At 49.6% G+C, this 23,018-nt stretch overlaps 1 protein-coding gene across 1 annotated transcript in view; it reads left to right on the top strand.

The window, feature by feature from the left end:
- Nucleotides 1-22,814, top strand: part of VPS53 (VPS53 subunit of GARP complex) — a 46,202-nt gene extending 23,388 nt beyond the window's left edge. Inside the window, exons 11-22 of the mRNA XM_053367853.1 lie at nucleotides 919-1,060; nucleotides 1,491-1,592; nucleotides 2,679-2,773; nucleotides 3,217-3,459; nucleotides 5,580-5,727; nucleotides 6,729-6,811; nucleotides 9,802-9,880; nucleotides 11,822-11,970; nucleotides 16,374-16,443; nucleotides 17,182-17,319; nucleotides 21,078-21,182; nucleotides 22,324-22,814. Of these exons, the coding sequence (XP_053223828.1) occupies nucleotides 919-1,060; nucleotides 1,491-1,592; nucleotides 2,679-2,773; nucleotides 3,217-3,459; nucleotides 5,580-5,727; nucleotides 6,729-6,811; nucleotides 9,802-9,880; nucleotides 11,822-11,970; nucleotides 16,374-16,443; nucleotides 17,182-17,319; nucleotides 21,078-21,182; nucleotides 22,324-22,494 (1,525 nt within the window). The 3' untranslated portion in view covers nucleotides 22,495-22,814. The remainder of the gene's footprint in view (nucleotides 1-918; nucleotides 1,061-1,490; nucleotides 1,593-2,678; nucleotides 2,774-3,216; nucleotides 3,460-5,579; nucleotides 5,728-6,728; nucleotides 6,812-9,801; nucleotides 9,881-11,821; nucleotides 11,971-16,373; nucleotides 16,444-17,181; nucleotides 17,320-21,077; nucleotides 21,183-22,323) is intronic.
- Nucleotides 22,815-23,018: the final 204 nt, after the last annotated feature.

Genomic DNA, 23,018 nt, shown 5'->3' on the forward strand with positions numbered 1-23,018 from the left:
ACCTGGGAAGGGAGCCCATCTAGGAGAAGGAAAACTCTGATCCTAAACCTCTACAGTCATACCTCGGGTTAAAGACGCTTCGGGTTAAATCTTTTCAGGTTGCGTCCTACAGCGACCCAGAAGTACCAGAAAGGGTTACTTCCAGGTTTTGCCTCTCGCACATGCGCAGACGCTCAAAATGACGTCACACGCATGCACAGAAGCGGTGAATCGCGAGGCACGCAGACGCGGGTTGCGTTCTGCTCAGGTTGCGAAAAGGGCTCCGGAACGGATCCCGTTCGCAACCAGAGGTACGACTGTACTGCCTTGTGGGATATCTTTGGAAAAGGCTGTGAAGTAAACCCTCCACAAATCTGGAGTGGGGTCCCTAAGACGATTGGATGGTGCCTTGTACTCCTCTTTCCAGCAACCCCTGCAGCCAAGCTGGCACCCAACGTCTCACTCTGCTTTCCTTTGGACCACCTCAGTGAGGCTGAGAGGGGGGTCTTGTCGTCTGTGCAGCCCAGCACCCCCAGACACACTGCCCAGACTTGCATCCTAGAGAGGCCACTTTGTTGCTACTAATGCAGAGGTTTGACTTCGCCCCCAGAGGTGTGATCCACTGTCTCCCAAGACAGACAGATCCCAACAACAGCAGTATAAGAACCAGCAGTTAAAAACAGCACACAGAGTCATCGTTAAAATGGTTAGCTACTCGAGAAAAATGTAAACAAACCTGCAGGCCAAGCAGATTTGGTCTGGAGTGTCTCTTGGGAATGTCCCCCCCCCCCCGCCTGAAACCCTGGAGAGCTGCTGCCGTTCAGTGTAGGCAGCACTGAGCTAGATGGATCCAAATGTCTGACTTTCTATAAGGCAGCTTCCTACATCAGGGCAGGTGCGAGTTAAGGACCTGCCTAAGCTTCTCTCCCCCTGCCGCAGGACGGAGCTTGCAAAGATCATGCGGACGCGGGCGAAGGAGATCGAGGTGAAGCTCCTTCTCTTTGCCATTCAGAGGACCACAAACTTTGAAGGGCTGCTGGCGAAACGCTTCTCGGGTTGCACCCTCTCTGACACAGTGCCGGTGAGTCGGGTCTCCCCAGCCACTCTGGGCAGCTACCAACAGAATATTAAAAACATGATCAAACATTAAAAACTTCCCTAAACAGGGCTGCCTTCAGATGTCTTCTAAAAGTCAGGTAGTTGTTTATTTCCTTGACATCTGATGGCAGGGCGTTCCACAGGGAAGGTGCCACCACTGAGAAGGCCCTCTGCCTGGTTCCCTGTAGCCTCACTTCTCACAGGGAGGGAACTGCCAGAAGGCCCTCGGCGCTGGACCTCAGTGTCTGGGCTGAATGATGGGAGTGGAGACACTCCTTCAGGTATACTGGGCCGAGGCCGTTTGAAAGGTTCTGAATGTTACAAGCGAAGCAGGAACAGCTCTCCCCTGTCTGCTTTCTCCCTGCCTAATTTCCTTCTGCTTTGTCGTGTCGCCCTTCCCTACCTCATCGCAGAAGAAGGCTGAGCCTCCGCCTCCCAACACCAACCCCTTCCTGGAAGACGAAACCGTCCTGGAGTCGGACGAAGCCACGTTAGAAAAGGCCGACATTGACAGGGTAAGTCTCTTAGCCTCTCGAGGCTTTTGTGGGTGCCGCCCATGTGTTTTCAAGCCCTTCTTCCTGCCCAGAACGGCTGGGCACTTAATTCCCTCCTTTAAAAAAAATAAAAATGGAGGTTCTCAGATGGAGGAAGGTTTGGTCCCGCCAACTCCTTTCTGACCTGCAGGTCCCCAAGCTCCCCTGTGTGAGATTTTGCATTGGGCTACAGTCAGAAACACAGGAAGGTGCTTTGTGTTGTGTCAGAGTTTTGGGCCATAGAACGCCAGAAGGGAACCCAAGGGCCATCTAGTCCAGCCCCCTGCAATGCATCTAGTGCAGTGTTGTCTACTCTGGCTGGCAGTAGCTATCCAGGCCCACCTGGAGATGCCTTTTGGGGTGGAACCTGAGACCTTCTCCATGTAGAGCAGAAACTCTTGCCCAGGGGTCAGCAAACCTTTTCAGCAGGGAGCCGGTCCACTGTCCCTCAGACCTTGTGGGGGGGCCAGACTGTTGTTTTTTTTTGGGGGGGGGGAATGAACGAATTCCTATGCCCCACAGATAACCCAGAGATGCATTTTAAATAAAAGGACACATTCTGTTCATATAAAAACACCAGGCAGGCCCCACAGATAACCCAGAGATTCAGTTTAAATAAAAGGACACATTCTACTCATGTAAAAACATGCTGATTCCCGGACCATCCATGGGCCGGATTTAGAAGGCGATTGGGCCGGATCCGGCCCCTGGTCCTTAGTTCGCATACCTCTTCTCTTGCCTCTGAGCTTGCAGCCCTTCTCCTAAAAACACAGTAAGCTTCTGGTCTTCATGGTTTAAGAGTTCACAAAGGTTCCGAGAAAAATATTTCCCCATCCGCTTTCTCTATGCCAAGTTTATTGCAACCCCTCCAACTAACATGTAGGGGATTTTCCTCTTCCATTTGCTGTTTTATGTTTATGTGGGGATACTGACCTGGTGGAGGGGAGCATTGCAAATGGAGAAGGAGACATTTTCCTGAGGGTTGAAGAGTCTGAATTGAGTAACTAAAAAATAACGACAATCAAAATTTCCCTCTCTAAAAAAGTTCCTTCCAACTTTGTTTTCCAGCCCAAAAAGCCGAAAGTTCCAGACAATCCTTTTCATGGCATCGTCTCCAAGTGCTTTGAGCCTCATCTCTACGTCTACATTGAATCCCAGGACAAGTGAGTAAAGGAAGTTTTTGGAAGGAAGGAAAAAGACAAGAAATAAGAATGTATAGATGCTCTTTTCCCACCCTCAGCCAAACTTTTGGGCCTGATCCATTGGGAACATCCTTTTTACGTTAGCATTGGTACGGGGCAGTGAGCAACTCCCTTTTTAATTTCTGCAATTTCTCATTTGGGAACAGACCCCTTTGTCCAGACCTTCAGGACAACAGAAGGGCCACAGATTTGCACAGCCCTGAGAATCTCGGTTTTTGCTTTAAAAGTCAAGTTTCTAGTCCTTGTGGCTGGGACAGTAGGCTTGGGAGCACGTAGCTTCGATGCACTCTGGTAGATCTATGCCTCAATGAGCAGATCAAGAATGAATGAGGCAACCAAAAACCGGTCTAAATCCTTTTGCCTGACTACCTGCATGTTTGTCTTTTCTTCTCTTCTGCCTCCAGAAACCTCAGCGAGCTGATTGACCGCTTCGTGGGGGATTTCAAAGCCCAAGGGCCCCCCAAGCCGAACGTGGACGAGGGCGGGGCTGTCCTGCCCAGCTGCGCTGACCTCTTTGTGTACTACAAGAAATGCATGGTGCAATGTTCCCAGCTGAGCACCGGGGAGCCCATGATTGCCCTCTCCACCATCTTCCAGAAATACCTCCGGGAATACGCCTGGAAGATCCTCTCGGGAAATCTGCCCAAGTGAGGTTTTAGCACTGTCAGATGACATTTTTTAAAAAAATGTTAGCGCTTTAGAGGAACCCCCCCCCCATAGCAAGAAGTTAAACTATCAGTAACAGCGCAATAAAACCAACGTCGAGGGGAGAGCGATGTCTGCATTTAAAGCGAAGCAAAGTCAATACACTAGTCCTCAAGAATACAGAGGGTTGTAGCCAACTAAATTCTGCTTGGGGGAGATCCACTGAGATTAATGGATCTTCTTTAGTCGTGGCTTTTCAGTGGGCCTAGACCAGCGGTTCTCAACCTGTGGGTCCCCAGACGTTGTTGGACTACAACTCCCATCATCCCTGAGCTCTGGCCTTGCTAGCTAGGGGTGATGGGAGTTGTAGTCCAACAACATCTGGGGACCCACAGCTTGAGAAAGGCTGGTCTAGACTGTCGCTGGAAGCAACCCATGAGAAACAGCCTTACACTGAGCTTTGCCTACACGGGCTGGCAGCAGCTCTCCAGGGTAGCAGACAGGAGGCCGTGTCCCATCCTTGCCTGGAGATGCCAGGACTTGAACCTGGGACCCTCTGCATGCAAAGCAGGTGCACTCGATCACTGAGCTACGCTCAAGTACGGAGTACTGCAGAGCAGGGGTTGGGAACCTCTGGCCTGTGGGCCAAATGTGGTCCTCCAAGCAACTCTGCCCAACTCTCCGCCCTCTCCCTAGGTGACGCCCCTCACCGGCCCTACCCCTCACTCTCACCCAGTGCTTATGCCTGGCTGGAAGGTGTCTAACTGTGAAAATGTCTGTATGGAGAGAGATGTGTGTGCGTGTAGATTGTGCGTGTGTATTGGTGTAGAAACCACTGGCTCTTGTGTGGCTGGGCTGTTGGCGAAAAGATCAGAGGTGACCCTGTGGACCCGCCCCTTTTGCCTCTGGCCCCGCCCACCAGTCGGATGTGCCCACCCCTTTCCCCAAAGATCGTCCACAAAAGAATGTGGAATGTAGCCTGTTGCACCCTTGAATATAATTATTCTTGTTCTGCAGAAAAAGAGACTTCATGGTAAGGAGACTGAGAAAGACAATGGTTTGGTCCCCTTGATTACCAGTGTGAATTATCCCAGGGAATTCAGGACAATGCAGTATTGTATATACCGTATTTTGCTGTGTATAAGACGATGCTTTTTGCTGAAAAAAAATTAGGCAAAAATTGGGTGTTGTCTTATACACGGATAGTGAATTCAGAGGGGGGGACGTGCGATTAATGGCAGCAGCAAGCAGGAGATTGGCAGCGGCAATTGGGCGGGTGATTGGTGGCTGCAGCAAGGCCTGCTGGCGATTGGCTGTGGCTGCGGCATTTGGGCAGGCAATTGGCGGCTGCAGCGAGGTGTGCGATCGGCAGTGGCTGTGGCAAGCGATTGGCAGTGGCAGGCAGGCGGGTGAGCGATTGGCGGAAGTGACATCCCCCATTCCAAAAAGCTAAACAATTTCTTAATTTGGGGTTAAATTTTTTGTTGTTGTTGTTAGTTGTGTCCGACTCTTCGTGACCACCTGGACCAGAGCACGCCAGGCACTCCTGTCTTCCACTGCCTCCCGCAGTTTGGTCAATCTCATGCTGGTAGCTTCGAGAACACTGTCCCACCATCTCGTCCTCTGTCGTCCCCTTCTCCTTGTGCCCTCCATCTTTCCCAACATCAGGGTCTTTTCCAGGGAGTCTTCTGTTCTCATGAGGTGGCCAAAGTCTTGGAGCCTCAGCTTCAGGATCTGTCCTTCCAGTGAGCACTCAGGGCTGATTTCCTTCAGAAGGGAGAGGTTTGATCTTCTTGCAGTCCAAGGGACTCTCAAGAGTCTCTTCTAGCACCATAATTCATAATTATTTTTAAAAAATAGTTAAAAAAAATAAGGATCGTCTTATACATGGGGGCGTCTTATACACAGAAAAATACGGTATTTTAATTTTACTAATCGCCTCCTACACAACCTATGCAAGAAAAACAACAGAAGAAGTTAAAAACCCACCAGAAACAGCCGATGCATTTAAAGCAATGCATTTAAAATAATTTAAAACAAAACAGGCATTCACAGCTGGCTGCTTTTTGGGCTGTCAAACCCCCCTCTGTGTTTAATTGCTGTGTTGTTTCCCCCCTTGCAGGACGACCAGCAGCAGTGGGGGGCTGACTATCAGCAGCCTGCTGAAGGAGAAAGAGGGTTCGGAGGTGGCCAAGTTCACCTTGGAAGAGCTCTGCCTGATCTGCAGCATCCTCAGCACAGCCGAGTACTGCTTGGCGACCACCCAACAGGTAAAGCCTGCGGGCGGCTGGGGGGCCAGGGAGCGCCGGGGAATCCTGCAGGGATGCGATCTTCAGCCAAAAATAACATGGTTGCCCGGTCCTACCTTAAAACGAAACCCAAGTTACTAGTCCTTATGAGCTTAGGGCACAGAGGCTTGTGGGAATTGTTGGGAGATGGATTTCAACAATGACTGTGGCTGCAACGCGCAGGTTGTCTCCTCCCACTTGCTCTCGAGGAAGCATAGCACATGGGTAGGCAAACTAAAGCCCAGGGGGGTTGGATCCGGCCCAATTGCCTTCTAAATCTGGCCCCTGGATGGTCCGGGAATCAACGTGTTTTTACACGAGTAGAATGTGTCCTTTTATTTAAAATAATAATAATAACAATAATTTATTATTTATACTCTGCCCATCTGGCTGGGCTTCCCCAGCCACTCTGGGCGGCTTCCCAAAAAATATTAAAATACTGTAATACATCAAACATTAAAAGCTTCCCTAAACAGGGCTGCCTTCAGATGTCTTCTAAAAGTCTGGTAGTTGTTGTTCTACCAAAATGTATCTCTGGGTTATTTGTGGGGCCTGCCTGGTGTTTTTACATGAGCAGAACATGTACTTTTGTTTAAAATGCATCTCTGGGTTATTTGTGGGGAATAGGAATTCGTTCATTCCCCCCCTTCAAAATATAGTCTGGCCCCCCATGAGGTCTGAAGGGCAGTGGACCGGCCCCCTGCTGATAAAGTTTGCTGACCCCTGGCATAGCACATCTGAAAACACCCTGCTGTTTCTGACAGAATTCTAGAAATGTGGAAATGGGGGTCCCCAGTTCTTAGGGGTGTGGGGTGCACATATCTGTCCCTGGGTGCCTCACACGGGCTGTTTTTAATTTTATACTTAAGGCAGAGAGCAGTAGGGATGTTTAAGCGGGTGGTTAGACTTGACGTTTTGGGATTAGCCAGACTTTCACGGAGAAAGCCTCTCTCCCTGTCTCACACCCCAAACTTCTTCAACAGCTCGAAGAGAAGCTCAAAGAGAAAGTCGACGCCAGTCTGGTGGAGCGGATCAATCTGATGGGGGAGATGGATACCTTTAGCATGTACGTATGCCTCTACCTTTAGCATGTACGTATGGATCCCCAATGTGCGGATCTGGGGTCCTGGGCTGGCTGGGACTGCTGGAGAGTCATAGCCCAAAAACTCAGATTGCCAAAGACATTTGCTTGTCTGGATGGAGGAGAAAGAGAGGTGTACATGTGCAGAAGCTAGTCTACCGTCCAAACGTTAAGATTTCCACCCACTGCCCTGCCTACTTTTGCCATTGGCTCCGCCCACCGCCGAAGTGTGGCCCCCAGAAGGTTGCTCAGATGGGAACGCGGCCCCCCCAGGCTGCAAACCACCCCCGCAACAAGGCCTTTTAAACCGGCAAAGGCAAACTCGGCCCTCCAGCTGTTTTGGGACTACAACTCCCATCATCCCTGACCACTGGTCCTGTTAGCTAGGGATGATGGGATTTGTAGTCCCAAAACATCTGGAGGGCCGAGTTTGCCTATGCCTGCATTTAAAGGTTAAAAGCACTTTTTAAGTTGGCTTTCCCATTTTTGCAGGTTCCCGTTTTTTTAAGCATCTGCTCAGCTCCTCCAAGGACCACTGTGGGGCCTGCGAGCCCCTCTCCCTCCCCGCCACTGCGGCCACCTTGGCAGCCATATTGGCAGCCACAGCTCCCCGCGGTGCCTGTGTTTTCCAGGCCTTTTTTTCCTGACAGGCCTGTCAGCTGAGGTGACGTTTCCCTCATGCTCAAAGAAAATTGAAGTAGACGAGAGCTGATATTTCTATTAACGGGTGACTGTTTTTATGCGCCGTTAACAGCTGTGTGTGTGAGCCCTGACAGGCCGGGAGTTTTGTCGCGCCTTTTTTTTAATTTCCCGGCATGAGTGGAAATGTTATGAGGAGGTGCCTGGGCGAGTTCTTGTGACGGGCGGCTTCAGCGTTGACGGCTCTGTCAGGAAGTTATTTTGGCCGTTCCTGAGGGAAGATTGGCAGCTTTAATTTACTAAGAGTAGATTACGCCTGGGAAGGCGTAATTTGTGTCTCCCAAATTTGGCAGCTGAGTGGAGCGCCGAGCTTGTTTCTCTAATAGAGCTGTTCAGCACAATTCAAATTGTGTTAACATTCGTTTACCCCCGTGTTTCGCTGTTGAACTTCTTAGCCTCTCATTACATAGAAAGGCTTTCTCTCTGGTGTGATTGCAAATTGTTTGGCGCAGTGCAGCTTTCCCCAACCTAGATTTTGTTGGACTACAAGTCCCATCGTCACTAGCCTTACTGGCTAAGGATAATGGGAGTTGTAGTCCAATGACATCTGGAGGTGGGAAAGGCTGGTGTGGTAAATAAGAGTGCCAGACTGGGAGATGGGGGCTTGGATCCGCACCTGGGCATGAAGTTTGCCAATGAACACTGGGCCAGTCACTGCCTCTCAGCCCAAACTACCTGGCAGGGCTTGTCGTGAGGGATAAAACAGGGAGGAGATCTGTGCATCCCATCTCGAGCCCTCTGAAGTAAAATTCTGGTCCTCCTTTCCTACCGAAGGGAGCCCAGGGCCAAAAAGTTAAAATAATGCCATTTAAAATGAAAAACATATTTAAAACGGTATAAAACAGTTTAAAACATTTAGAACATCTGGAAGTCATGTAGAAGTAATGAGGAAGTGAAAAATGCATTCTGCTCAAAACACATTTGCACAAAAGCACTTGCAATTCATAAAAGAGCTGCAATTCCCAGAGTGGCTTAACCGTCAGTCCGTCTGCCCAGGGAACTCTGGGGATTGTGGCTCTGGGAGGGGAATGGGGGTGTCCCAATAGCTCTTACTACCCACCACAAACTACAACTCCCAGAATTCCTTGGAGGAAGAAGCCATGACTGTTTAAAGTGGTTTATTTATTTATTTATTTATTTATTTATACCCCGCCCACCTGGCTGGGCTTCCCCAGCCACTCTGGGTGGCTTCCAAAAAAAAATATTAAAATACTGTAATACATCAAACATTAAAAGCTTCCCTAACCAGGGCTGCCTTCAGATGTCTTCTAAAAGTCTGGTAGTTGTTGTTCTCTTTGACATCTGGTGGGAGGGAATTCCACAGGGCAGGGGCCACTACCGAGAAGACCCTCTGCCTGGTTCCCTGTAACTTGGCTTCTCGCAGTGAGGGAACTGCCAGAAGGCCCTGGGTGCTGGACCTCAGCATCCGGGCAGAATGATGGGGGTGGAGACGCTCCTTCAGGTATACTGGGCCGAGGCCGTTTAGGGCTTTAAAGGTATAAAACTGCTTTAAAAGTACAGGGCAAGTGGGGCCTAAATGTAGAAAAGTAGGGTGTCAGGGCGCTTTCCCCTGAACTTGCTAGTTTTCTGCAGGCAGGGAATTTTAAAGAAGATTTTGCCGGGAGGCAATCCTGAATCCCTCCCTTTTCCAGCCTCAGGTTGCGTCTCTAGAACAGAGTGTGCAAGCAGAGAAATTCAGTGATCTCCCCCTTGACCCTGAGCTCACGCAGCTGGCCTTTGCCTCAGTCGTTTCATCTCGCTTTTATTGTTTTCTAAGTGTCTCTGTATAATTAAAAAAAGGAAATTCAGAAAGCTGTCAGATGAGTGAGTAACAACAACCTTCTAGGGCACGGGTGTCAAACACAAGGCCCGCGGGCTGAATGCGGCCCGCCAGACCTCGTCATGTGGCCCGTGTAGCCGCCGCCGGCCGCCAGCCTTCACCTTTTATTCTCGCTTTTTTTTTTTTACACAAGAAAGCCGCCTCTTCAGCGCATGCGCGGCACCCTACAAGCCAGAGAACGTCTGCCCTCTAGCGGCGCCGGCCGTTCTACACAGGAAACCTCCACTTTACATGCATTCAGGAAACCTCCACTTGTTTTTATATTGAGCGCATGCAGATACAACCGGCCCTTTGAGGGTGACCAAACTGCTGATGTGGCCCCCGATGAATTTGAGTTTGACACCCCTGTTCTAGGGCATCACAGCTAGCGGGGCCTTCTTTGTGTTGGCTCCCACAGCAATAAACGTAAAATGAAACCGCCTTGTTCCCTTTACAGAGTGATTTCTAACAGCATCCAGCTTCTGGTGCAGGACTTGGACGCTGCCTGTGACCCAGCTCTCACGGCCATGAGCAAGGTAGGAGTCTCAAGCTTTTAAAAACTAAAGTTGGAAGGGATTCCGGAGGACGTGTATTCCAACCCCGAGAAACTTACCAAACTATCAGAGTGCTGTTCATGTTTTATACCGTATTTTATGCTGTTTTTTGTAGCATCAATTAAGTGTTTTAAATTTGTTGTTAGTCGCCCTGAGCTCGGTTTTCTGAACCGGGAAGGGCGGGGTATAAATAAAAAGTGTGTTTTGGTCTGGCTGGAAATGTGCCCTTGGTCTTGATGCCTCTTTGCTTCCCTGGATGGAGGCAGAAGAGTAATAATAATAATAATAATAATAATAATAATAATAATAATTTTTATTTATACCCCGCCCTCCCCAGCCAAGGCCGGGCTCAGGGCGGCTAACAAGCAATACTAAAAATAAGTTGAATGAATACAACTTAAAAACAAGTTTAAAATACAACGTTAAAATATTGAAATATTAAAATGTAGCCTCATCGCAGGAGGAGAAAGGAAAAGAGAAAAGAAAGAGAGGGAGGGAATCAAACTGGCTCCAAGCTAAAGGCCAGGTGGAACAACTCTGTCGTACAGGCCCTGCGGAAAGAAATCAGATCCCACAGGGCCCTGGTCTCATGAGGCAGAGCGTTCCACCAGGCCGGAGCCAGAGTTGAAAAGGCCCTAGCTCTGGTTGAGGCTAATCTGACTTCCTTAGGGCCCGGGACCTCTAGGGTGCTGCTATTTATGGACCTTGAGGCTCTCCGTGGGGCATACCAGGAGAGGCAGTCCCGTAGGTACGAGGGTCCTAGGCCATGAAGGACTTAACGGTCAAAACCAGCACCTTAAATCTGACCCTGTACTCCACCGGGAGCCAGTGCAGCTGGAAAAGCACTGGGTGAATATGCTCCCATGGCAGAGACCCCGTGAGGAGCCTCGCTGCAGCATTCTGCGCTCGCTGGAGTTTCTGGGACAGCTTCAAGGGCAGCCCCGCGAATTACAGTAGTCAAGCCTGGAGGTGACCGTCGCATGGATGAGCAAGTGTGCATAGAAGCTGGCCTACTGCACAGAGGCAAAAAATTGGCATTGGTTGCTCCGCCCACTTTTGCCTCTGGCCCCGCCCACTGCCTGCACACGGACCCCAGGAAGTTGTCCAGAAGTGAATGCGGCCCTCAGACTCAAAAAGGTTTCCCACCTCCAGCTGTATACAAAAACCAAGCTGTGTTAGGGGGGCAGCTGCTGCTGGTAGCATAAACGGAAAGCTAAAAAGTTGAGACTTTAAGCCCAGGGGTCAAATAAATCCCCGCTGAACCCAAATTTGATCTTCTGGCCCACTCAGTCTCCTGCCACCATTGCACCCAGCAGCCTTAAACTACCTAACAGGACCGTTGTGAACATACAAGCGGGGTTGGAAGGAGAGAATGACATAGGAGATTTCTAAAGCCCTTGGAGGAAAGACTGAATTAAAATACCGTATTTTCCGGCATATAAGACAACTGGGCGTATAAGACGACCCCCCCAACTTTCCCAGTTAAAATATAGAGTTTGGGATATACTCGCTGTATAAGACTACCCCTCTTCCAACACACGCCAAATAAAAATTTAAAAAACCAGTCTCCAGTCCGGCTCGGAAATCCACTCCACTTCCCAGTGGCCGGGGGCTTCTGGGGCCAATTTTCAAGCGTATTTCTGCTTTATCTAGAGAGCTTGGTGTCCCCTGATTTAATTTGCTGTCGTTTTATCCTTTGGTGGGGAGTTGCTTCAGGAGCTGCTGCTGTAGCTGGCTGTAGCCCGACTTTTGAGAAGATTTTCCTGGGTTAAAAAGTAGCCTTATATGCCAGAAAATACAGTAATCACACGAGCACCAAAATCTTGGGCAGCATCACTGTCGGTCTCTGGTTTGTGTTGCATTCAGGCCTCGGAAGCTGGGTCTCGTTCCGCTGCTACGTAAAAACCTTCCGTCTCCTTGCAGATGCAGTGGCAGAATGTGGAGCACGTGGGCGACCAGAGCCCCTATGTCACGTCGGTGATCTTGCACATCAAGCAGAACGTCCCCATCATCCGGGACAACCTGGCCTCCACCCGCAAGTACTTCACGCAGTTCTGCATCAAGTTCGCCAAGTGAGTTCCTCCTGCTGCTCTGCTTGCATAATAATAATAATAATAATAATAATAATAATAATAATAATTTATTTATTCCCCTGCCCATCTGGCTGAGTTTCCCCAGCCACTCTGGCCGGCTCCCAATCAAGTGTTAAAAACAGTACAGCATTACATATTAAAAACTTCCCTGAACAGGGAATTATGTAATGAGGAATTATGATGCTGATTTATAAAAAAGAATGTGATTTCTCAAGGTTAATAGATGATAGAGAAGTGATCATGAGACTGCGATAGATATGTTAAATGTCATGGGGATGTCAGAAAGAGAGACGGAAAGAAGTCAAAGCTCATTTTGAGCAAATAATATAAGTTGTGAATATGTGTATGGAATTCAAATGAAATACAGAAAAAATCAATAAAAATTATGTGTTTTTTTTAAAACTTCCCTGAGCAGGGCTGCCTTCAGATGTCTTTTACAGGTAGGATAGCTGCTTATTTCCTTCACATCTGAAGGGAGGGTGTTCCACAGGGTGGGCGTCACCACCGAGAAGGCCCTCTGTCTGGTTCCCTGCAACCTCACTTCTCGCAATGAGGGAACTGCCAGGAGGCCCTCGGCGCTGGATCTCAGTGTCTGGGCTGAACGATGGGGGTGGAGACGCTCTACCGGACCGAGGCCGTTTAGGTATGCATGGCCTTCTGGGACGTCAGGCCCTCCAGGCTTCTCTTTTCAGACCCCCCGGACTCTCTTGCCAGGCCACGCTCCCTCACCGGCCCTGCACCACCACCCTAGCTGGTTTTCACCATCCATGAACTCTGGCAATGCCTCTCACTTGACCGGATGGTGGGCAAAGAGCGTCATGTGCCAGTGTGGCCGCTGCTCAGAGCTGGAATTTGCATCCCTTGCCCTGCCCACTTTTGCTCCTTGCCCCGCCCACCGTCGACAAGATTCCCCAGCCATGTGCTGAAACTTCTTCGTCTTCTTTTACTAAACCGTTTTTTATTAAGTTTTACACTTCAAATTTAAATTCAAACGCTGAACATCATCATCATTTAAGATTCCTGAATCCTTTGACTCCCCTCCACCCTTCCATAGTTACCATTTCCAGTCTTTTCCCACCGCTTCACTTATTTCCTCTATTTTTCTAATCCTTTTTTACCTTAGTTTTTTGTACATTACGTTACTCAAATCCTGCCAAAGCTTTTAGTTGTTTACAGTGTTCTCTTAAATACATTGCAAATTTCCCCCTTAAAGTTCCTCTCTTCCTGGTTTCTGATTTTCCCGGTCACTTTCGCCATATCCCTGTTCAGGGAAGTTTTTAATATTTAATGCTGTACTGTTTTGAACATTTGATTGGGAGCCGCCCAGAGTGGCTGGGAAAACTCAGCCAGATGGGCGGGGTATAAATAATAATAATAATAATAAATAATAAAATATCGGCATAGTCCATCATCTTCACCAGCCATTCGTCTCTGGTTGGGACTTTATCTTCTTTCCATCTCTGGGCCAGTAGTATCCGCGTACATAAATAATTGTTTCTGCTCCTATGGTATCTCTGCACCTAAGATTCCTAGCAAAAAAGCCTCTGGTTTCCCCCACAAATGTTATTTTAAACATTTTTTTTCAACTCATTATATATCATTTCCCAGAATGCTTTTGTTATCTTGCATGCCCACCACATGTGGTAGAACGTACCTGTGCTGAAACTTCTTAGGCTGAAATCCTCCTGCTTAGCAGAAAACCCCAAGGAACAGAACTTTACTTCTGAGCCGAAAAGGAGAGGGTTGTTCCATGATAGTGTGTAGCCTTGAAACCTCAATGCGGTTTGACATGGGGACCAGCCTACACCAAAGGGATGGTTGTAGTCTTAGGTAGACGATGGCTGAACAAGCCGTCCCAGAGGAGAAGTGGAAGAGCAATGATTACGTACGCATAGATACATAATTTTATTTGTATGACGCCTTTCCATAGTTAAAACCAAGCTCAAAGGCGGCTTACAACAGGGAAAAATACAGTAATTACAAACATAACAAAAATAGGCACGAACAAACAAACATAACATCAAAAAGTATGCATCCAAATTAAAACCATTTCCACGTAAGTCATAACGCCATCTAAAATAAAGATACAGCAAAATTAAAATCAGTAACAGCAACAAAAAAACGGCCAAACAGTTGTTGTTGTTTAGTCGTGTCCGACTCTTCGTGACCCCATGGACCAGAGCATGTCAGGCAGGTAGCTTCGACAACACTGTCCAGCCATCTCGTCCTCTGTCGTCCCCTTCTCCTTGTGCCCTCCATCTTTCCCAACATCAGGGTCTTTTCCAGGGAGTCTTCTCTTCTCATGAGGTGGCCAAAGTCTTGGAGCCTCAGCTTCACGATCTGTCTTTCCAGTGAGCACTCAGGGCTGATTTCCTTCCGAATGGAGAGGTTGGATCTTCTTGCAGTCCATGGGACTCTCAAGAGTCTCCTCCAGCACCAGAATTCAGTACTCAAACAGTATCCCAGTCCAAGAGTGTTCAGCAGCCTCCGCTTTTGCAGCTGGAGTCAGTCCGGACCCCGCCTTCCCAGTCCAGGTGGAAAATGCCTGCAAGACAGGGAGCAGGTCTTCCAGGATCCGCAGCCCAGGTGGGCTTGATGGCCTCAGTTGGTTAAGTTTCAGGAAGCAGAGAGGAACCAGTTCTCCAAATGGAGAGAAGTAGAAAGTGGGGTCCTCCAATCCATGGATTGTTTCGGGAAATAAAAGTCAGAGGCCCCGCAATTTTTCCTTGCCTTGTGAGAAGGCAGCCATTACTGTTTCTCCTCAGCCTCTGATCCAGCTAAGGTAGACTTCTTTGGAGCAGAGATGTTCCATTCAGTTGCTGTCTGGCTCTGTGTGTTTCTCTGAAGCTTTCCCTCCTTCAAACCCCTCTTTTCATGTTGTTTTTGTCGAGAAATACGCAGGCGGATCTCTCAGACTGGTTTGCACCAACATTTTGGGGCTCTCTGTGTCCCTTTCCCCCTCTCTGGGAGCGTTTAGTTTCACCTTCAGGGGCCTTCTCCTGATAAATCATCAGATGTTGGCGGGCTTTCTAAAGTGCTGCCTCTGCGAAAAATTTACGGCGCTTCAGGCTCCAACAGAAACTGTGCCTGAGGTTTTTATAGTATCGCTTAGCGGGGCGATAAATCCATTTATAGATTAAATACACAGACTTCTGCCATTTTTGCTGGGCAGGCTTTTAATAGCTTGGCTCTGCTTGCCTGGCTCTTTTTAATTTCAATTTTTTTTAATATAAAGACTTCACTGATTAGCCCACATCATGGAGGGAAACTTTGCCCGACTCTTGCATCTGGAACGAGTTTGGATGGAGAGGGGAAGGGAACGTTACTTTAAATATCGCTGCGTTTGTGGAAGCCTGCAAGGGTGTCTCCTTCGCCCCAGCAGCTGTGGGCTGAAAGGCCTAGAGATCAGCTTCTTGGGAATTGAACGTCCCCCCTCCAGTCACTTTTTTTCCATTTTAAAAGCTGCTAGTCCCCATGGCCGCAGGAGTACGCTTAAAAATGTGTGGGCAACACCTGGTTGGAATCTCAAGGTGCCTCTGGAACATAGGTTGACCTTGAAACCATATCAGACCATTGGCATCCATTGAGCTTAGCTCTGTCTACACTGGTTGGCAGCAGCAGTTCTCCAGGGTTTCAGGCAGCAAGTATTTTCAGTCTTATCTGAAGATACTGGGGGACCTTCTGCATGTGGAAAAAACCAGAAGAGCCTGGGTCAAAGGGGGACTATCTAGCCTAGCGTCCTGTTCCCACAGTGGCGCCCAAGATGCCCTGATGGGAGTCCCATAGTTTAGATCTGTGCTGTGTGAAAATGGACTTTATTTTAGCTCCCCAAAATCTCCCAATGTTCAGCTTCACTGCATGTCCGCAAGTTAAGTGAGAAGGAGAAAAACTTTTATCTGTGCATAATTTTATAAGATTCTATCATGTTGCCTCTTGTCTGCCATTCTCGGCAGCGGCGCCCGCCCTGTGGAACGCCCTCCCTTCAGATGTCAAAGAATTCAACAACTACCTGGCTTTTAGAAGACATCTGAAGGCAGCCCTGTTTAGGGAAGTTTTTAATGTTTGATATTTTGTCGTGTTTTTAATATTCTGTTGGGAGCTGCCCAGAATGGCTGCTTATTATTATTATATTATTATTTCTCCCAAATGCCACAATCTTTCCTCAGAGGGGAGTCGCTCCATTCCCCTTGATATTTTTTGTTTGTTTCATTTACATTTTTGTTGTTTAAAAAAAGATTGTTTATTCCCCCTTCCTTTTCTTTGTTTGTTAAATTGTTAAAAAGGAGGAGAGGGGAAATTATACTGGTGTTTTTTATTTTATTTAAGTAGGGGGATAAAATGTGGAGTGTGCCGTGTTGATTTCTTCGATTCTTTCCCCGCAGCTCCTTCATCCCCAAATTTATCAACCACCTCTTCAAGTGCAAGCCCATCAGCATGGTGGGGGCCGAACAGGTGAGAATCGAGGACTGAAAGGGATCAGGTGAGGCAGGGGCCTGCAGGTGGAGCAGCGTAGAGAAGGGAGAACATTGCATTTTGAATTTTTAAGTATTTTTAAAATATAAATATTGCATTGGGGTGCCTAACGTACCACACTTTGGAAGCAAATCCCATGTTGGCTGCAGAATGTATTTCTGAATGGCATTTTCCTTCATCCAGCAAAAAGAAGTCCGAGCAGAGGCAAGCCAGCGAGGCAGCCACTCTGAGCTGCCATTGAAAATCCTGGGCAAGAGGCCAAGAGGAAGCTTCCATTTCTGCTCTTAAATAAACCACAGTTCCTAGTGATTTCTGAACTCGGGGAACTGTGGTTTGTTTAAACTTGAGTGCTTTTTATTGCCTGGGTTTGCCTGGGCTGAAGCAAGCCGCAGTTCCCTGTGTTTCTGTTTCTTAGCATATACCAGAAGAAGAATGTTTTAGTGCAGGGTAGCCAACGTGATCTCTTCCCAACATTACCGACCTGCAACTTCCATCACCTCTGAGCACTGGCTGTTCTGGTTGGGGATGATGGGACTTGGTGTGGTCCGAAATATCCAGAGGGAAGACTGATTTGGGGTGTTGGAAAGCACTAGGATTTCATCCCCCGCCCTCTGGAATAGCCACATCCCATGTGTGGAGCTTTCCCACTGGGCAACAAGAGTCGGGGGGCTCCCTTGACCGACTGAAGCTTAACCCCCACCTTTAAATCTGATGCAGCTGCTTTTGGACACTCATTCTCTGAAGATGGTTCTGCTGGACCTGCCGTCTATCGGGTCCCAGGTGGTGAGGAAGGCCCCGGCCAGCTACACCAAGATTGTGGTGAAAGGCATGACGCGTGCCGAAATGATTCTTAAGGTAACTTCGGGGCTCTTTCTTTCTTTCTTTCTTTCTTTCTTTCTTTCTTTCTCTTACCTGACTCCTAGCTGCCCTTGTGCAAAACTCTCCTGTCCCACACACCCACTATGAGAGCCAGTGTGGTGTAGTGGTTAGAGCGGTAGATTTGTAATCTGGGGAACCGGGTTCGTGTCTCTGCTCCTCCACATGCAGCTGCTGGGTGACCTTGGGCCAGTCACACTTCTCTGAAGTCTCTCAGCCTCACTCACCTCACAGAGTGTTTGTTGTGGGGGAGGAAGGGAAAGGAGAATGTTAGCCGCTTTGAGACTCCTTCAGGTAGTGATAAAGTGGGATATCAAATCCAAACTCTTCTTCTTCTATCAACTGTCAGCCCGTTTTGTTGCCTATCGGAAGGGGCGGCATTGTCACGGGAGCCTTGCCGGTCCGTAATCTCACAGTTAGCTCTTTCTCATCAAAAGATGGAGTTAGCTCTTTATTATCAAAAACGCAATCGCCACGGACTTGGTCAAGTGCTGGAGCTAATGAGCAGATCAGCTCATTCCCCGTGGTCTCCCTTCAGGAAAATCAGTTGCTGAAAGTCCTCGTCTCCTCACAGCTATCGAAGTTCCTTCCTCTCCAGGGCATTTTCCAAGCAATCGGAGACTGTGCCTTTGTGCAGCCAACCTCTCCTTCGCCCTTTTCATGCCTCTTCTGGTTCTGGGAGACAGGGCGGGAGGGGAACACACCTGTGACTCTTCACCAGCCTGACTCAGCTCTGCTCTTTTGCCCTCCATCCTCCCTCTCTCTTGCTTCCAATTCTGCTTCTTGACTTCTCTCTGCACTGACTCTCCCAGTTCACTAAGCCCTGTTACCTCTTCCCAGTCTGCTCCCTCATCACCGCCCCACCACCAATCCCCTGAAGCCATCATCCCATGGAGGTTCCCCAACTGGTCCCTCCCACCATTTCTCTGCATCCAACCAGTTCGTGACAGGCTCCTCAGCGGTCGACTTTGCCTGCTCAATCCCTGAGAGCATCACCAGGTTTAAAAAGGGACTGGGTGACCTTTCTCTCCCTGAAGAGCCACTGCCAGATGAGTACGCAGTATTGAGCTTAAATGGACAACAATTCTGTGTCCAGGGCAGCTGTCTACCTGCTCCACCTGGTACGCAGGCTGAGACCCTCCCTGCCCGCAGACTGTCTCGCCAGACTGGTGCATGCTCTAGTTATCTCCCGCTTGGACTACTGCAGTGCGCTCTACGTGGGGCTACCCTTGAAGGTGACCCGGAAACTGCAATTAATCCAGAATGCGGCAGCTAGACTGGGGACTGGGGGCAGCCGCCGAGACCACATAACACCAGTTCTGAGAGATCTGCATTGGCTCCCAGAACGTTTCCAAGCACAATTCAAAGTGTTAGTGCTGACCTTTAAAGTCCTAAACGGCCTCGGTCCTGTATACCTGAAGGAGCGTCTCCACCCCCATCGTTCAGCCCAGACACTGAGATCCAGTGCCAAAGGCCTTCTGACGGTTCCCTCATTGCGAGAAGTGAGGCTACGGGGAACCAGACAGAGGGCCTTCTCGGTGGTGGCGCCCACCCTGTGGAACACCCTCCCTTCAGATGTGAAGGAAATAAGCAGCTATCTTCTCTTTAAAAGACATCTGAAGGCAGCCCTGTTCAGGGAAGTTTTTAATATTTAACGCTGTACTGTTTTTAATACTTGATTGGGAGCCGCCCAGAGTGGCTGGGGAAACTCAGCCAGGTGGGCGGGGTATAAATAATAAATTATTAGTATTGTTATTAACAAGCCCATACGTTGCAACCAATGATGGTAACTCAGAGGTAGAACACCCGCCTTCCATGAAGAAGGTCCTGAGTTCGATTCACGGCATCCCCCGTTGAAAGAGGCAGCGGGTAGGCAGGACTTTGCCCAGAGAGCGACTGCCAGTCCGAGCAGGCACTACTGGCCTAGTTGGAGAAATGGCACGGCCTGTTCTGAGACAGAACACTGGAATGTCAGTGGCTTTTAATAAGTAAATATCCTAGCCTGCCGGCCTCAGATTCTTGGTGCGTGTGTCATTTTTTTTGGGGGGGGGGAATGTGTCTCACTGACACCTCACAAACAGAGGCCTCCCCCCCCCCACGCCTGGCCCCGATTGCTGGTGGTTTGGTGAATCATCTCTCCTTTGCTTCTGTGGGCCTTGCCTTCCCACACCTCGTAGTAGCCGTGATATAGACATATAAGGCAAAACAAAACCCCACCAGCCTTACTCTGGTTTTTTCTGTGGATTCACTTCCCCGGTCCCTCGAACCGTCAGGTTTTCTGCACAGACGCAGTGGCTGGTTGCTTGGCTTTCGTAGAGAACCACAAGAACTTCCCACAAGACTGTTATAGATCTCTCTCTCTCTCTCTCTCTCTCTCTCTCGTTCCCCGAATGCTGTCCCAGGGCTATGGAGGGGAGGTTTTGGGCTCCCCTCGGGTGGCATTCCTCTGGCATTCCCGATGAGATCATCGCAGAGGGTTGCCAGCGGTTGCTTGTGTGCCTGTGGGGCTGCGATTCTGTCAGGGTGGGGGTGGCCTTGCCACTAGAAGCATCCATTTGCTCCGAGCAGCACGGGCTTCTTAGATTGTTTATTGCATTTATATCCCACCCTGCTCCTCATTTAATCCCCATTCAGTATGGAGGAATGATGGCGGGAAGGAATTAAACGGCTTTGGCCCTGTATGCCTGACCCCCATCGTTCTGCCCGGACACTGAGGTCCACCTCCGAGGGCCTTCTGGCAGTTCGCTCCCTGCGAGAAATGAAGGGAGAGGGAACCAGGCAGAGGGCCTTCTCGGTGGTGGCACCTGCCCTGTGAGCGGCTTTGAAAAAGGACTGGACCAATCCACAGAAGGGGGGAGGGCTCTTGAGCTTGGGTCCTGCTTATGGGCTTCACACTGGCACCTGGTTGGCCGCCGTGAGCCCAGGATGCTGGATTAGATGGGGCACCGGCCTGATGCAGCACAGCTCTTCTTAAGTTCCTAGGATAGATTCTTGATGGCTATTAGTTGGCAGGACTGCGTGCTGCCTCTCTCTGAATGCTTCGCACGGCAACATTTTGATGCCTTACTTTCTTCGCCTTCCTTTAACGCTTCAACGTCCCTTGACTTGCTGTGGTTTTTGTGGTCCGTAGTTGCTGTGGGTCACGATCACTTTCTTGTGGGATCCTCTTTAGAGCAGCCTCTAAATCATCCTTTCTCAAGCTGTGGGTCCCCAGGTGTTGTTGAACTACAACTCCCATCACCCCAAGCTAGCAAAGCCAGAGCTCAGGGATGATGGGAGTTGTAGTCCAACAACATCTGGGGGGACCCACAGGTTGAGAACCGCTGCAAATGAACAGGCGGGAGGGCTGGTGTTAGCATGGTGGCTAGAGCGCTGGGCTAGAACGTGCGAGACCCGAGTTTGAATCGCCCCCTCAGCCGTGAAGCTTTCTCAGTGGGGGCTTCTCTCAGCCAATCCCGCTCCGCAGGGTGGTTGTGAGAACAAAACAGAGGAGAGGGAGAGAGCTGAGCCTGACGCTTTGAGGAAGAGATGCGAACGTGATAAATAACAATGAAATAACCCTCCACTGGTGGCTTGTGTCTCTATGGGGTTTCTCAAGGTTTTAAGGGGGATATCGCAGCCCAGCTCCTTAAAGTTGGAGGTGGCCATCCCGATCAGGCGGAAGGGCCTTGCCTCAGCCGCCCTCTGCCTGGATGAGCCTCCCTTCTGACAGTTTTACTCCCCGCCTCTCCCTGCAGGTCGTGATGGCCCCTCACGAGCCGCCCGTGGTGTTTGTGGACAACTACATCAAACTCCTGGCCGACTGCAGTACCGACACCTTCCAGAAGATTCTGGACATGAAGGTGAGGGGAGCCCTATGGGCTCCACCAGTGCTGGTGGCCTCTGCCCCGATTCCAGGGTTTTGAGACCAGCATTGCAGCTTCCCTGCGGCTCCTGTTCATTTATAGAAGTTGGAAGGGACCCCAGAGGGTCATTTAGTCCAGCCCGCTATAACGCAGGAATTTCAGGTCACACAGGAGACCGTCCCGATGGGCACTCTGGTGGGAAGGGGGCACGTTGACGCTCTCTTGGGCCGATGTATTTTGGCGTTGATTCGTGTGGCGTTTGCCCTATGATGTGTGTGACATCATACTCGGTGCATAGGGAAAGGGTTAACTAATTGTAAAATGACTAACCAATGGGAACCCAGGGGGCAGAGTTAACGGTGTGTAAGATTTAAGCACAGAGGTTTTTAGTGAGTTAGAGTTGTTGAGAAGACAGTCTGGAGTTAGGAGAGACAGGGAAGACAAGTCTGTGGGTTGGGCTAGTCTGGTGTGAGAGAGGGAGAAGATTTGTTAAGAGTCAGTCAAACAGCTGAGATCATCAGTCAGAAGGTATTAGGAAGGTAAAGGTAAAGGGACCCCTGACCATTAGGTCCAGTCGTGATTGACTCTGGGGTTGCGGCGCTCATCTCTCTTTATTGGCCGAGGGAGCCGGCGTACAGCTTCCAGGTCACGTGGCCAGCATGACTAAGCCGCTTCTGGCGAACCAGAGCAGCGCACGGAAATGCCGTTTACCTTCCCGCTGGAGCAGTACCTATTTATCTACTTGCACTTAGCGGTGCTTTCGAACTGCTAGGTTGGCAGGAGCAGGGACCGAGCAACAGGAGCTCACCCCATCACGGGGATTCGAACCGTCGACCTTCTGATCGGCAAGCCCTAGGCTCTGTGGTTTAACCCACAGCGCCACCCGCTAAAGTTAAAACACTGGCAGGAATATTATCTGAGAAACCATAAACTAGTTAATGTTTGTAAAATAAACTTGTTTAATTTGGTTCACTTTTAACAACTGACTGGACGCAGTGTTTTACCAGAGAGTAACTGGTTGGTGGCAGCGGGGAAGCGAGCACAGTGGTGGTACAGGGATCAATAGACAGTTAAACGTCCGGGGACCCTGTGTGATGGCCACAATTCGCCTACACATGTCATTTCCCTCACCCCACAGGGTCTGAAGAGGAGCGAGCAGAGCAGCATGCTGGACTTGTTCCGCCAGAGGCTCCCGGTTCCTCCCTCCGGAGGCGACAACGCCGCCTCCATCTCCCTGGCGGCCCCTACGCCCGAGCAGGAATCCTCGCGCATCCGCAAGCTGGAGAAACTCATCAAGAAGAGGCTCTAGGGGGCTTCTTCTTCTTCTTCTTCTTCCCCTCCACACCCTGCTGTCTCTTTCTCCAAGATGAGCCGTGCCAGTTCTGGAACCCCCCTTGAGATGGCTTCTTGCTCGGGCTGCTGAGAATGAGCCTCCCCTTCGCCTGCTCCTGGTACTCCAGATTCGAATTCCTCATCGCTCATTTTGGGAAGATCCTTGGACTGAGACTGCACCAGCCGGAAAAGTCACACAAGGGAGCTTTTCGGCTATCCCGTACCACTTCAGACTCCAGTGAGGAACGTCTCCTGAGCCACTTTCAAAAATATAAAGGAATCACCCCACATATTTCACTTTTTCATTGTCACATGCTTGCTTCGCTATGAGTATGGACTGTTTGTATAGGGAGGAGGATATTCAGACGTGCAGTTCCACCCCACGGTCTGAAATGGTTCAGGCCTGCAAGTCCTCAACATGGGAGTCTCCTAATGGGATCAGTTCTGCGCTTTTTCCTCCATAGGAATCCCCTGAGCTGCTTCATCTCCCTGCCATTGCCT

Source organism: Podarcis raffonei, chromosome 15 (assembly GCF_027172205.1).
Source record: "Podarcis raffonei isolate rPodRaf1 chromosome 15, rPodRaf1.pri, whole genome shotgun sequence".
Taxonomy (NCBI): domain Eukaryota; kingdom Metazoa; phylum Chordata; class Lepidosauria; order Squamata; family Lacertidae; genus Podarcis; species Podarcis raffonei.